Source organism: Podarcis liolepis (genome assembly GCF_965112155.1).
Source record: "Podarcis liolepis genome assembly, chromosome: 1".
Lineage (NCBI taxonomy): Eukaryota > Metazoa > Chordata > Lepidosauria > Squamata > Lacertidae > Podarcis > Podarcis liolepis.
The window spans coordinates 8,376,307-8,390,757 of NC_139554.1; the positions used below are offsets into that span (position 1 = coordinate 8,376,307).

General features: G+C 46.4%; 1 protein-coding gene across 2 annotated transcripts in view; it reads left to right on the forward strand.

Annotated features, from left to right (window-relative positions):
- Positions 1-14,451, forward strand: part of DAAM1 (dishevelled associated activator of morphogenesis 1) — a 182,416-nt gene that overhangs the window by 80,477 nt on the left and 87,488 nt on the right. For both annotated transcript variants that reach the window (XM_083517393.1, XM_083517394.1), the window contains exon 3: positions 946-1,035. In XM_083517393.1, the coding sequence (XP_083373519.1) occupies positions 946-1,035 (90 nt within the window). The remainder of the gene's footprint in view (positions 1-945; positions 1,036-14,451) is intronic.

A 14,451-nucleotide genomic window follows, 5' to 3' on the forward strand; every position in this document is an offset into this window, starting at 1 on the left:
CAGAATAGGCATGAGGCTCGTGGAAGCATACTACAACTACAGATTTATGAATCATAAATCAGGACAAAGAAACATGTCGTCTCTCTCTTGTGTCGTCTCAGAGAGAACGGGGAAAAACAAAAGCTATACACAAACAGAAGCTCCCAGCATACTGTGCTGGAATGTAAACAGACATGTGACACGTAACAATCCCATGCCTGTTCCTTAAGGTGGAATGGAAATGTCAACATAATGTGCATTGGCAGTGCCCAGGACAAGGCAAGGATTAGCCCCCCTAACCACCTTGTGTGCGTCAGGCAGGAGGCAACAGGCAGACTTTGCTCGCTGCGCCTCTGCAGCGGCCGCTTCTCACGAAGGTTGCCTGCCGGTCGCTGTGTTTGCCCTCGGCGAGCTCCCAGCAGTCGGTTCTCCTTGGTGGGCTTGGTGGCATCCCAGCAGTGCCAGAGCTGCAGTAGGCCAAGGAGGAGGGGAGTGGAGAGCAGGCCAAGGTGCCAAGCACAGCCCTTTCCCTGCCACCTCTCCTTGGCACAAAGGTGGGTCCTGGGTGAGCGGGCGACTCTCATCTCTGCGCTCCTGCTGCAGGGCACATGCTGGAAGGGAGGACCCTGGGAAGGACCGGTGCAGGCTGGGAAAAGTCCAGGCTCTGACTCAGCCACAATGAGAAGGAGGTGCCACTGTGGCCACAACAGCCCAGCCTGGGCTCAGCTCACCTCCCCACAGTTCCAGAAGGTGGCAGCCGCACAGCCTCAGCAAGGAAGCATGTCATGGGGGCACCAGGTTGTGGCCCCTCAGAATTATGTGCCAGGGTCCAGGGCTCCCCTCACCATCACTGTCCAGCAGGGCTTTTCTTAGGTGGGTTTATCCCCTTCTCCTTCACAGTTGTCAATGCTAATCTATGCAATGAATTGGATGTTTTCATGACGTACGGCATCTCTCTCTCCTTAGGATGAACTCGACCTTTCAGATAAGCATAGAGAAGCCATGTTTGCTCTTCCAGCAGAAAAGAAATGGCAGATCTACTGCAGCAAGAAAAAGGTAAGAGAAGGATTTTAAAAGTACAATAATACTGCCTCCGCAGCTCTTTGCTTTCTCTTCTGCGGGACAAGTTTGAGAAACAAAGAAGAGAATCTTGCAGGATGTGTGGGGCCGGTTTTCAGGAACCCCTAAAGGGAATACAGTTGTACTTTGGTTTTCGAACAGCTTAGTTCCCAAACGTTTTGGCTCCCAAACACCGCAAACCCGGAAGCGACTGTTCCGGTTTGTGAACTATTTTTGGAAGCCGAACGTCCGCCGGGGCTTCCGCGACTTCTGATTGGCTGCAGGAGCTTCCTGCAGCCAATCAGAAGCCACACTTTGGTTTCCGGACGTTTTAGAAGTCGAACAGACTTCCAGAATGAATTCCGTTCAACTTCCAAGGCACGACTGTATCCTAAATCAGGACTTCCCAGAATGTGATCTGTAAGCTTTATTCAGGTGGTCTGCACACCTGTGGATTTACAATTGAAGATAGGAGACAGCACACCCATCACACTGAATATGCATGTTGACATTTGACTGTATTTTTATAGCTGCTTTTATTTACAATATAACATTTAATTGAATTACAGTTTGAATTCTTTGCCAACCATGCCACATTGGTTGGCATTGGTTGGACTAGATTACTCTTGGGGGGGGGGGGTCCCTTCCGACTCCACAATCCTATGACCTAGCACAGTGCATTTCGATTGCCACAGTAGACTGAGAAACCATTAAGTGACCCCCCCCAACAGCTGTTTTCAAGTGTGGTAAGCTTGGGAACCACCTCTCTAAATCCGTAACTGAGAAAAGGCAGATCACATATCTTCTGTGTACATCGCAAAGGCACATCTGCATCCATGCGCAAGGAGAAGCTGAAAATTGCAATGAAACAACTAAAATCTTAAGAAGCCCACTTAAAACCAAAAAACAGCAATTAACTCGCCAATTGAAAACGAGTATTGGCACTGACGCCAGCAGAGGATGGGTGCAGAGTGCGAGGCTTCTCCTCGTACACAGGAACACTTTCAGCCCTCAATATTTCCCTTCTGCGCTAAAGAGTCTTCTGCAGAGCATTCCGCTATTTCTGGCCTGTGCCTAGAGACCAGATGAATCTTATATACCGTATTTTTCCGTGTATAAGACTAGGGTTTTTTTAACCAAAAAAACTAGGTTTAAAATTGGGGCTCATCTTATACACGGGTAGTGCTGAGGGGTGTTTCTTAATTTGGAGTCCCCCAAAATAGGGGGCGTCTTATACATGGGGGCATCTTATACACAGAAAAACACGGTAATTTCATGGGATACAAAGGATGCCCTCAAAGCATCTTAATACAACTCAGGCAAGGCTTGTGAAATACAACCCTGCAAAGGCCCAAATCTTTTCTTTATTGCTGCGTTGTGGGCTCTTTATGGTCTCCTCTCATGACCCCAGGGCCTAATGTATCCTGCATGATTAAAACAAACCAATGCTTTTTTAGGGGGAGGAATTTGCCTACTTGCCCATTTTCATCGCCCGTTAGATTTGCATGCGCCTGGTAGGCTCCCGTGTCGAATTGTGGCCACGTTTCCCAGGCTGGTGCAAAATTTACGCCTAGCTAGCAGGCAGCCTCACAAGCCATCAGCATGAGGACGTGTTCAGTTTAGAAAGCAGCGAGTGCGAAATCAGCGTCGCTGTATTTATGGCGGCAAGCCATCTGGGTGCTCAGCGATGGGGGGGGGGAGCAAACGGGGCTTGGAAGGAATGAGGCGTCTCTAGAGGAACGATGCAGGGAGGCAGAGATGGCTCATTTCATAGAGTTGTATAATTGGAAGGGAACCAAAGGGTCACCCTGTCCAAACCCATGCAATGCAGTCATTTTAAAGTAGGGTTCCAAAACTGTGGTCTGTGGGCCACCGGTAGTCCATGAACTTCATTCAGGTGGTCTGAACAGTGTCTGTGAACAACGCTTATGGTTTGAATTCGGCGGAATTGACTTGCTGATATCCATCCGTCTCAAGGGACAATGGAGTTCACTTCCGGGGGTGAAGCCAGACTGCTGTGTGAGCAGTACCAAAGTGACCTCCTTGGGGTGCAAACCTGGGCAGCATGTATGGGGGGTCCTGGGCTGCCCAGATGAGAAGACCCTCCTCCTTTCAGCCTCACTGCTGTGGTCCAAAGGAAAGCAGAGCAAGTCATTTGTTTTATTTTTTTATTACTTATTTATTTGTTGAATTTATATACCGCCCTATACCTGGAGGTCTCGTGGTGGTTCACAGAATAAAATCAAAATATAAAACCACAAAATGCATAATCAAAATAAAAACAGCACCCCCAAAGCCCCTTCTCCCCTCCTGCTTGGCTGTAGGAGTTGCTGGAAGGCATACAAGGCGCTGTCTTAGGGTCTCCTCTCCTAATTTCTGTAGGGTTTATGCCTTTTCTTTTCCTGAAAATGTCCCACAAGGCAGTGGAGGTTTAGAATCAGTTTTAGGATATTTAGATGTTGCCCATGTAAGCACAGTAAAACATCAAATATTAAAAACTGCCCTGTACACGAGATATAGGGAAGATACTCCACAAGGCAACAGAGGTTTAAGATCAGAGTTTTCCTCCTCCTAGGTGGGCTGCCTTCCCAGGATGACAAGCCCCACCTGCCCCTCACCTCCCTCTACAGCACATGTGGAAACCGCCTTCTTGACCGTTGGACCCACTATTGGTCTCGTCCGCTCAATCTGCCAGAGCCTGTCATTGCACACAGTGGTATAACAGTGCTTTAAATGTAAAAAAAAAAAAGGGTAAAGGTAAAGGACGCCTGGATGGTTAAGTCCAGTCAAAGGCGACTATGGGGTTGCGGCACTCATCTCGCTTTCAGGCTGAGGGAGCCAGCATTTGTCCACAGGCAGCTTTCCGGGTCATGTGGCCAGCAGGACTAAAGCGCTTCTGGCACCACAGAACATCGTGACGGAAACCAGAGCACACGGAAACGCCGTTTACCTTCCCGCCACAGTGGTACCTATTTATCTACTCGCATTGGTGTGCTTTCAAACTACTAGGTTGGCAGAAGCTGGGACAGAGCAACCGGAGCTCACTCCGTTGCGGGGATTCGAACCGCCAATCTTCTGATAAGCAAGCCCAAGAGGGTCAGTGGTTTAGACCACAGCGCCACCCGCGTCCCTTTGCTTTAAATGTATGGGGTGAACGCACCCAAAGAATACTGTAGTAGAGGGGACCAGTCCTTTATGCCTTCATTCACAAATCCCTGAGCTACTGAGAAAATGGCTTGATGGTGTGTTTTCAATACATTATGAATGCCTAAGCTGCGTGGAGATGCCAGAAAGAGGACCCCTAGATCTCTCCAAGGGTGCTCCCTCTTCCCACACCGCTTGCATCCAGTCTGCGGAGGAGTGTGCCCTCCCACTTGAATAGAGTCTGCCTTTTCCCTTCTCATTTGCCTGCCCCACCCGTCCTCCCCTTCCTCCCCATGGCTGCCAAATGGTTGCAGAAGCCTGTGCCGTGCGGGCGATCAAGGGGACTCCAAAGCCGCGAGGAACAAAAGCCATCCTGATTGAGGGGGATCTGGATTTATTACATAATGGCTGCGGCGAGAGATGGGAGATTGAGGCTGGCTTGGCTGCTTCTGAAAAGGGAGGCAGAACCAGAGAAGAGTGAAGCTGCGGAGCAGTAATAGAAAGTCGCTGGGCAGTGACCCCAAGAAAGGAATGCAGCGCACGTGAAACAGTGAAGCCCAAGCTATGACTCCGCTCAGGGGAGGGATTTTCGGATTGCAATAGAAAAGGCCTTTGAAGTTCATTTGGATTATGTGGGTTTGTGGGTTTTTAAGGCCAGTGGGTGGGTGGAATAAGAAAGGGAAATGAGGATACTGAGTTCTCCTTCTCAGATGGATATGGGATGTTTAAATATGAAGGAGTACTTTAAAAAGCAGAGACATCACCTTGCCAACAAAGGTCTGTATAGTTAAAGCTATAGTTTTCCCAGTATGGAAGTGAGAGCTGGACCGTAAAGTAGGCTGATTGCCGAAGAATTGTTGCTTTTGAATTCTGGTGCTGGAGGAGACTCAAGAGTCCCATGGACTGCAAGAAGATCCAACCTATCCATTCTGAAGGAAATCAGCCCTGAGTGCTCACTGGAAGGACAGATCCTGAAGCTGAGGCTCCAATACTTTGGCCACCTCATGAGAAGAGAAGACTCCCTGGAAAAGACCCTGATGTTGGGAAAGACGCACAAGGGGAAGGGGACGACAGAGGATGAGATGGTTGGACAGCGTTCTCAAAGCTACCAGCATGAGTTTGACCAAACTGCGGGAGGCAGTGGAAGACAGGAGTGCCTGGCATGCTCTGGTCCATGGGGTCATGAGGAGTCGGACACAACTAAACGACTAAACAACAACACTTTGTAGGAGCAGGTGGCGGTACGGTTAAACCCAAATGCAATGATTCTTCAACAACAACTTCATTGGACTGGCTATGTTGTTCAGATGCCTGATTGCCGTCTTCCAAAGCAACTACTCTATTCCGAGCTTAAAAATGGAAAGCGTAATGCTGGTGGTCAGCAAAAGACTCACTCAAGGGAAATCTAAAAAAACATGTAGTATAAACACCAACAACTGGGAAATACTGGCCTGTGAGGGCTCCAATTGGAGAACAGCCTTTACCAAAGGTGTCATGGGCTTTGAAGATACTCGTACTCAGGACGCAAGGGAGAAAGGTGCTAGGAGGAAGGCACGCTTGGCAAATCCACACCGTGATCAACTCCCGCCTGGGAACCTATGTCCCCACTGTGGAAGGACATGTGGATCCAGAATTGGCCTCTGCAGTCACTTACGGACTCACTGTTAATACTTTGTTTATGGAAGACGATCTTACTCGGCTATGAGTGATCGCCAAAGAAGAAGAAGAAGAAATATCCATTGGTGCTGCCCTGCAAATGGCAATAGCAGTTTTTGTTGGAACTCTTCTCTCCTCGGATGTAGCTGTGCCCTCAGTGCTAAGATGACAAAAGATAAAAAGTGGAATTCACTGACCTCGGAGCATTGCAATTGATGGTCACTGGCAATCCTTCAATTGTGTGCATTTAAAGAAAGAAATGAAGCTGTGCACACAAGTGTAAACTGAGAACAGGGAGTGAGGGAAGAATGTGGAATAATAACCTGAGACCGGGTTCAAGCCAGATTATGGGCATATTTCAATAGCTTAGTGCAAACAGCCAGATGGAGATCACTGAAAGTATTCAGTGGGCGATTTTAGAGACTGAAAACTGTTGTCTTCTTAAGCCAAAAGCAGCTTCTCCCAACCCCTTCTGATATTTTGGACCACAGCTTCCGTCAACATCCCTGCCATCTGATGAGAGTGTTACGCTCTGAAGCGTATGAAAGGAGCACCAGGTTGTGGGAAGCTGATAGGATGTTTCCTGAATCCTGAGAAGGGCTTTTGCTAAATTGCCAGAGAAAGATTTGCACAGTCCAAAGCTGTTCAGGCATTGCAGGAGTAGCTCGTTTAAAGTCCGGTTTCCAGGCTTTGGTAATTAACCAAGAACAGGCAGTAAGCTTTTCCTTTGAGCTGTGAAATCAGCAACTTTATGTCATTTTAAAAAAACAACAGCAGCAGCATCACCTTCATTCAAACACAACCTCCCTCCCTGTCTCCCTCAGGTATTTAAACTCTTACCTTTGTGGATAGAAATTCCAGTCGCCAGACAGCCTGTGATAAAAATCGCAGGCGGCTAGCAAGAATGACTGCTTTGTGTAGATGGAGAACAGCATTGGCCACGTTGATACCTTGCAGTTGGTATCTCTTCAGATTTGCCATTTTGCTGCAGGTTGCAAGCTTTTGCAGGTGCAGAGTTAGATGTCTCTGGGCAGCAGAATGAACAGCAGAAGAAGAGCCAGTGTGGTGTAGTGGTTAAGAGCGATAGACTCCTAATCTGGGGAACCGGGTTCGCGTCTCCGCTCCTCCACATGCAGCTGCTGGGTGACCTTGGGCCAGCCACACTTCCTTGAAGTCTCTCAGCCCCACTCACCTCACAGAGTGTTTGTTGTGGGGGAGGAAGGGAAAGGAGAATGTTAGCCGCTTTGAGACTCCTTAAAGGGAGTGAAAGGCGGGATATCAAATCCAAACTCTTCTTCTTCTTCAGCAGCCCGCTGTATTATAGTGACTGTTGGCACAGTGTGGGTTTTTTGTGTTTTTTAAGGAACAAATTCACAGGGCAATTCAATACACAGGAAGCTGCATTATGCAGAGTCAGACCACTGGTTTTATCATTTTGTATTGTATTATGTTGTGCACTGTGGTTTGCTGTTTAGAAATTACTTATTCTATATTATTTTAATGAATGTTGAATGTTATTTTATTTGCATATTGTATATTGCATATTGCCTCATTGTCAACTTTCTATTGTCTTATTGTCAATTCTATCCGGAATAAGGGAATTTCCCTTTAAAAAAGGAAAACGTTGACAGCTATGTATTTATATGCTCTGAGCCCGACTTTGGCCGGGGGCAGTGGGATACAAATAAATTTATTATCATCATCATCATCATCTTTTTTTTCCTTCAGTGATTTTTATTGATTTTATTCAAATATCTTAAACACAATACAGTTTTATTCTCCTTAAAATCTATATCTTATCTGAATAAACTTCCCTCCACCCCTCTTCTGGTTTCTCTATATTACTCTTACTTAAGCGTGTTTACTATATATACATTCTATAAATGTCTATAATTCCTTAATAATTTTTGGTATTATGCTTTAAACATACAGTCCTTATTAATTTACCGCATCTTATGGTCTAACCAAATGTTTACAATAAACGTCAGTCCTGTGAGTGTCTTTATTCATGTACAGTTTTCTATTAAGTAGACCATAGATTTGGACCATTCTTTTTGGAATTTCTCATTGTCCTGCTATCGGATTCTCATCTGTATATTGGCTACATTGACTGGCAGCAGCTAGCCAGTGTTATAGTCTTTTCCCAAACTTACCAGAAGCAGCTAGGAACCAAACCTGGGGCATTCTGCATGCAACACACCTGTTCTGCCATTGAACCACAAGCTCCAGGGCTTATTGATGTCTGGGGCCGTGAACCACCAGGTACCAGTTTCTCGGAGACCAGCAATGAATGAAGACTGGTGTGCTTCCGTCCTTACTGGAGAGACACCTGTTTGGCCAATGCTGGAAATCCTTTAATGATATATGGAAGTGGAACCTTGAAATAATTCCCCCTTTTCAATACCTGCTCTTGTTTCTCCCCCACCCCCAGAGCGGCAATACTTAGCGATTAGTATTCTTGCTGCTGTTGTAGCATACGCCACTTGAGAAGCTCTTAGGCTACCTGAATGTAGGTTTTTGCTGTTCTGCTTGGACCTCTTTCCCTGGCTGCACCCTTGGGGCCCTCAATGACGAGGTTTCTGGCCACAAGCTTGAGCTCAGCAACCCTACCAATGATATCTTCAAATATCTCACATGGAAGCGGGGACAAGCTTGTTTTCTCCTGCTCTGGAGGGTAGGACTCTAACCAGTGGCTTCGAGTTACAAGAAAGGAGATTTCCGACTAAACATCAGGAAGAACTTTCTGACAGTGGGAGCTGTTTGACAGTGGAATGGTCTCCCTCGGAAGGTGGTGGACTCTACTTCCTTGGAGGTTTTTAAGCAGAAGTTGGATGGCCATCTGTCAGGAATGCTTGAGCTGAGATTCCAGCATTGCAGGGGGTTGGATTGGATGACCCTTGGTGCCCCATCCAACTCTTAAGATTCTATGATGTGCATGCACCATGTGGCTTTCCTGCAAAGTTCTTCCGCCTTTAATGGGATATTTCAGTCTCATTTGCCACTTTGCCCCAGGGCGCTGGTGACCACCGAAATTGGCTCGCTCTTTTGAGTGTGTGTGACTGGTAGGGTAGCAATTTACTCTCTTACCCTTCCAGCGATGGTGTGAAATGAGCACATTAGCGCATCTGTCCGTTTCAGCGCTCTAGGAAGAAGCTGACATTTCTGGCACACATTTTTGAATCCCTCTGGCCAGATCTTTGGAGAGCAAGAACCTCCAAAGGAAATGAAAGAAGGGGAGGCAGGAGAAGAGAAACCACATTGGGTCAACCTGTTCTGTAGCGATGGGAATATTCTGATATCTAGGGCTGGGGCTGCACAAAGCAAAATGTCCTTTCTCTAGCATACATGGGTGTGGAGTTTGAGCCTTTGGAGCTGCCGTGTCCAGCCCAGAGTCTCCACATGTTGCTGGACCGCTGCTCCAGCATGGCACAGTGGCAAGGGCTGATGGGAGTTGTAGTTCGGCATCATCTGGGGCACCCACAGTTGGGGAAGATGGCTTCAGAGGAGGTGGCCGTTGTTTATCTCCCACCACCTCTCTGGGACAACTTTACCTGGTGGGCGGGACGGGCTGCCTGCCACTCCTGTGATATCATGATGACGCAGAGTGATGGACAGGTGGGTGATCCACCTACCAAAATTGGCGCACAGGGTGAGGGAAAGTTAGTGAGTGACTGAGCAGGGTCAGACCCTCATCTGCCAGCAAGAGTCAAATCCTTCTTCCTCTGTGAGGAATTAGCATACACAGCTGAACCAAGCAGGATTGAACCCCACCCCTTAAGAACTTGGATCCAGGAGATTTCAGGGACTTCTGGACCCCTTATATCCCTGCCTAGGCAATTGAGGTCTTCTGGGCGGTCTCTTGTCAGTGGTTCCCCATGGCTTATATGCACCTGGAGCCAGGAGTTCTACATTATGAGCTCAAATTCATGGAAGCCCTTTCCAGTTTCAGTCAGACAAGTCGCCCTCCCTGTTGAATTTCTGGTGGCTACAAAAGTCTTTTAATTCCAGCAGGCAATTTGAACCAAGTTCTGATTTTATAGCTTTTTAACTGTTATCTATATTGTATTCTTGGTTGTATACCACAAGACGGTTGTCATTAAGAAGTATGTAGATCCAAAACTGGTGCCTCCTGCTGTTTTCGGACTACAGTTCCCATCATCCCTGACTACTGTCCTTGCTACCTAGGGATGATGGGAGTTGTAGTCCAACAACAGCTGGAGACCCAAGTTTGGGAAACACTGGTATAGATTGTTTAGCCCTACCTGCAGCATGGATTGGGGGCGGCGGGGGGGGGGGAGAGAGAGAGAGAGAGAAGGAGCCTTCAGCCCATCAGATGCTGTTAGATTCCAACTCCTATCATCCCCAACCAGGATGGCCACCATGTGCACCAACTCAGTCTAGGGGCAAGGTGTCTTTGCCCCCCCCTTAATATTTGCTGGTGGGGGACTGGGCCCTCCCAATGTTGAGGGGGCAGAGGACACCAAACATGGCGCCGGTTCCTCCTGAGCATGCAAGAAGCTCCTGTGATTGGTCTCCTGCCAATGATGTGTTGCGTGGCTGTCGAGAATCCAGCTCGACATCAGTAAGAAAATCAGTAAGAAATCAGTCTCACACCAAGATGACTTGAAGAAGAAGCTTTGGCTACAGCCGTAACGTTTATTGTGTGCAGTAAGAAAAATAGATCATCCTCCCTCCTCCAGCACTGCGCTTGCTCTGCCTGGTACTCAAAAGTAACAAATCAAAGGAATGTAACCTTGCTTTTGCCCACAGACAAAGAGAGTGTTATGCTACGTGAGCCAATCATTAGTCTAGCATGAGGTGTTCACTTGCTCATCATGCTCTTAGCAATATCTCGTGCTGTAAAATCACTCTGCAATAATAAGAACTCTGCTCATGCTCTTATGTACAAGCAATCATTTTCCCACATGCCCTCTTTTCTTGTTTATATTATAAGAGGAAATCTTAATCAGAATCATATATCTCATTACCTAAGCGTTTATATTTTGCAACATAAATTCCCCTTGTAACCCCTGTGGTGGGCCTTGGTCGAAACCACCATGCAATGCTTTGGGAAATCAAAAGAAAGCAAGCATTGAATACATAATAAAACCAACAATACATGCAATTACAATCAATAATAAATTTCTTAACCATAATCCATTAAGTAACCAAAAAAATAACCAATCCCATGGATCAAAACCTTCAGGCGGATTCAAAGGATTATGGGTTATCATTTGTTCCATATAATCAATAATAGCGGAGATATTGGTCGATTGATCAGTTATATACATACAACAATGAGAATGAATTAAGGCATAAATTCCACCTTTAGAGGCAAAGATTACATTTAAAGCATAAAAAGTTTATAAAGCAACTTCTCTCATTTCTGACTTTGTTTGTTTGTTTGTTTGTTTGTTTGTTAATTATTTTTAAAACAAAGATGATAGAATTAAAAACAAAGCTTCGGTCCAATTTGCCACAGAATAACCATAAATCAGATTGAAGCAAACATGTAGATTTACTGCTCTTTCTCATCCAGTTGAACCAAACATAAAAATCTATACACGCAGCCTGTTGGTCATAAGTCATGTAGGTTGTGACATTATTAACTGAGACTTTCGGCCTATCACTCATAGTGGTAATATTAAAAAAAATAAGAAGATCCATTAACATACTCATAGGTCCAATTACAATATGGATAATGACCTAAAAATATACTATTATGATTAAAACAAAAAATAATAAGACACTATTTCTGCAAGCAACAAAACACAGGTGATAAACTTATACGATTGTCCTTCATATTATTGCTAATCTTAAATGAAGCATTTACTGGAATGCTAGAATACCACCACCAAAAAAAAGCTCAAAGCTTTGAGAAGCTTTTAAAAATCATTTTTCTCAGCAGCTAAAAGGCACTAGCCAAGCATATTTCGCTTCAAGCATATTCCGCTTGCTGTAACTAAAAAAGATTGCAACAAGGTCGAGAACAGAGCCCATTGTCTTCGCGGGCCTTGCTAAAAATCCATATTGCAACTTTCTTTCTGTCTGGGAACCATGCCAAAGCACAAAAATGAAACAACTGGAACACACTGAAATCCCTTCACCCCCTCCCTTGCCAAGAGTCCACAATAGTTCCAAGACAGCCCTCTGTACATGCTCAGGGGAACACATTATAGGGCAGGACTCCTGAGGGAGGAGAAACAAAAATATCTGGGGGGTAAAATCCAAGTGATGCCAATAAGGATGAGAATGGTAAATTATTCCAATGGCCACTTCCGAGCAACCTGTGTGATATTTCGTGGCTCGATTATTGGCATGTAAAAACCACAATCCAGAAGAAGTCACACAACCATTTCTGCAGATACAGGAGCCCATTTGCTGTAAATAAGTCTGATGTATTGCTCCTTGTACTGCTGAGTCAAAAGTCCAAGCCCAATGAAGCGTGATGACACAGATGGGATGGTTGCTATTAGGAGGCAGCAAAACTATAATGATGTTTGGTGGTTGAAGTGGCTTCCCAGGGGGAAGGGGGGCCAATGCAGTAGGGATGAAGATGGCCTTTCAGCGTGCCAGGAAACACTGGAACAGCTGTGGAAGAGCCTCTTCCATTGCAGAGGTGATTGTGATCTTGTCTGCTGGATCCTTATGTCCTTTAAGGGCAGAAAATAGTGGAGACAGAGTGGAGGTGGGCAGGTCCAAATAACTCTTTATCCAATTCAGCTGTCCAAGAATTTGTTGTAAATCCACCAGTTTAAGATGATCAGGAAACTGTAGTTGAGGCGTAACTGGAATGGCTGCAGATGCTGTCAGCTTGTGTCCCAGGTACGTAATGGGTAAGGTCCGCTGGATTTTTTCCTTAGCCATTGTCAAGCCAACAGGTTTTATCCTTTGCAGGATTTTGGGACACGGCGGAGGACAAGGCCGTGGCTAGCAGGCCGTGGCTAGCAGTGCCCACTGACTGGCAGGCTTTAAGCATATCAGCAATGGCTATATTTGATGTTGCCATTAGAAGGCGCAGCACTTGCTTACAGTCCTCATGTGCATGATCAAACGCAAGCTGGCGTACAATCAGTTCTTGTGCTGCCAGGACCTGAACTTGCCGCTTGAAGGTATTATACAAGCGATCGACAAATTGTCCATAGGGCTTTGCAGGGCCCTGTCTGATGCTCCCCCACCGGCCATTGCGCTCATTCCTGTCATGAGGGACAGAGGACAGAGCCTCTTGGGCTGAGGCTCTGGTGGCTGCCCAATACATAGGATCAAAGGCCAACTGTTGGGCAATGGTAAGAAAATTGCCTCCTCCCGTCAGCCCATCGAGAACATCGGTTTGGGTCAGCATGACGGGGGCTGGGGGTGCAGGAGCAATCACAGGAAAGTGATTTGGAGTATCAGAATCAAAAGGCAGCAACGGAGCAGCAGTACAAAGAGTCTCTTGGAGGGCAGTGGAAATGGGGGGTGTGGAATGCGAAGAATGCAGGGGAGGGAGGACAGGAGCCTTTGGTGGGGCATATAGCGGAACAGCAGAAGATGGCAATGCTGGATATATCAAGGGAAAGTCGGCAGGCAAAGAAACAGATGCTGCAGCCAAAAGGAGATTGGCTGGAGTCAAACTGGACATTGCTGTGTAAACTTCAGACCAGGCATGCAAAACTCTGACATCAATCTGAGGATGGTTTTGGAAAAATTGTCCTATCCTTTCCCAGTCTTTTAAACTATAATTCCCATGCTGAGGAAACCAGGGACAGTGAGTATCCAAGGCTTCTATAAGCGACTTGATATCAGCATCTGAGACGAGAAGGCTGTTGCTGGCCAAAAGAGATTTAAGGTCTTCAAAAAACTTTTTCTGTGGTGGAGAGAGAGACTGCCCCATAATGGCAAAAGAAAGGGGGGGGGGTTGGGAGCACTCACCAGGGATCCACTAGGTGGATGAACGACGCGTCTGCAGCCCTTGCCGGGCGAGATGAGTGCTGATAAGTCCTTAACGTAATCCAGAATCACATACACGGGGTACCAAGGGAGCACTCACCGGGATCCATAGCGGATGAAAGACGCGTGGTGAGCGCTGAACGATGAGAAACAACGTGGAGTCCAAAGGTAGTCACACGGGGCACCAAATGTCGAGAATCCAGCTCGACATCAGTAAGAAAATCAGTAAGAAATCAGTCTCACACCAAGATGACTTGAAGAAGAAGCTTTGGCTACAGCCGTAACGTTTATTGTGTGCAGTAAGAAAAATAGATCATCCTCCCTCCTCCAGCACTGCGCTTGCTCTGCCTGGTACTCAAAAGTAACAAATCAAAGGAATGTAACCTTGCTTTTGCCCACAGACAAAGAGAGTGTTATGCTACGTGAGCCAATCATTAGTCTAGCATGAGGTGTTCACTTGCTCATCATGCTCTTAGCAATATCTCGTGCTGTAAAATCACTCTGCAATAATAAGAACTCTGCTCATGCTCTTATGTACAAGCAATCATTTTCCCACACGTGGCGTGCTCCTCAACCTTGGGCGCAAGATGGCGCCTCTATTGGACTCTGACAAGAGGCGATAGGAACTTGAAGCCAACAACTTCTCAGGTGCCACAGCTTCCTCATAGAATCATAGAATCATAG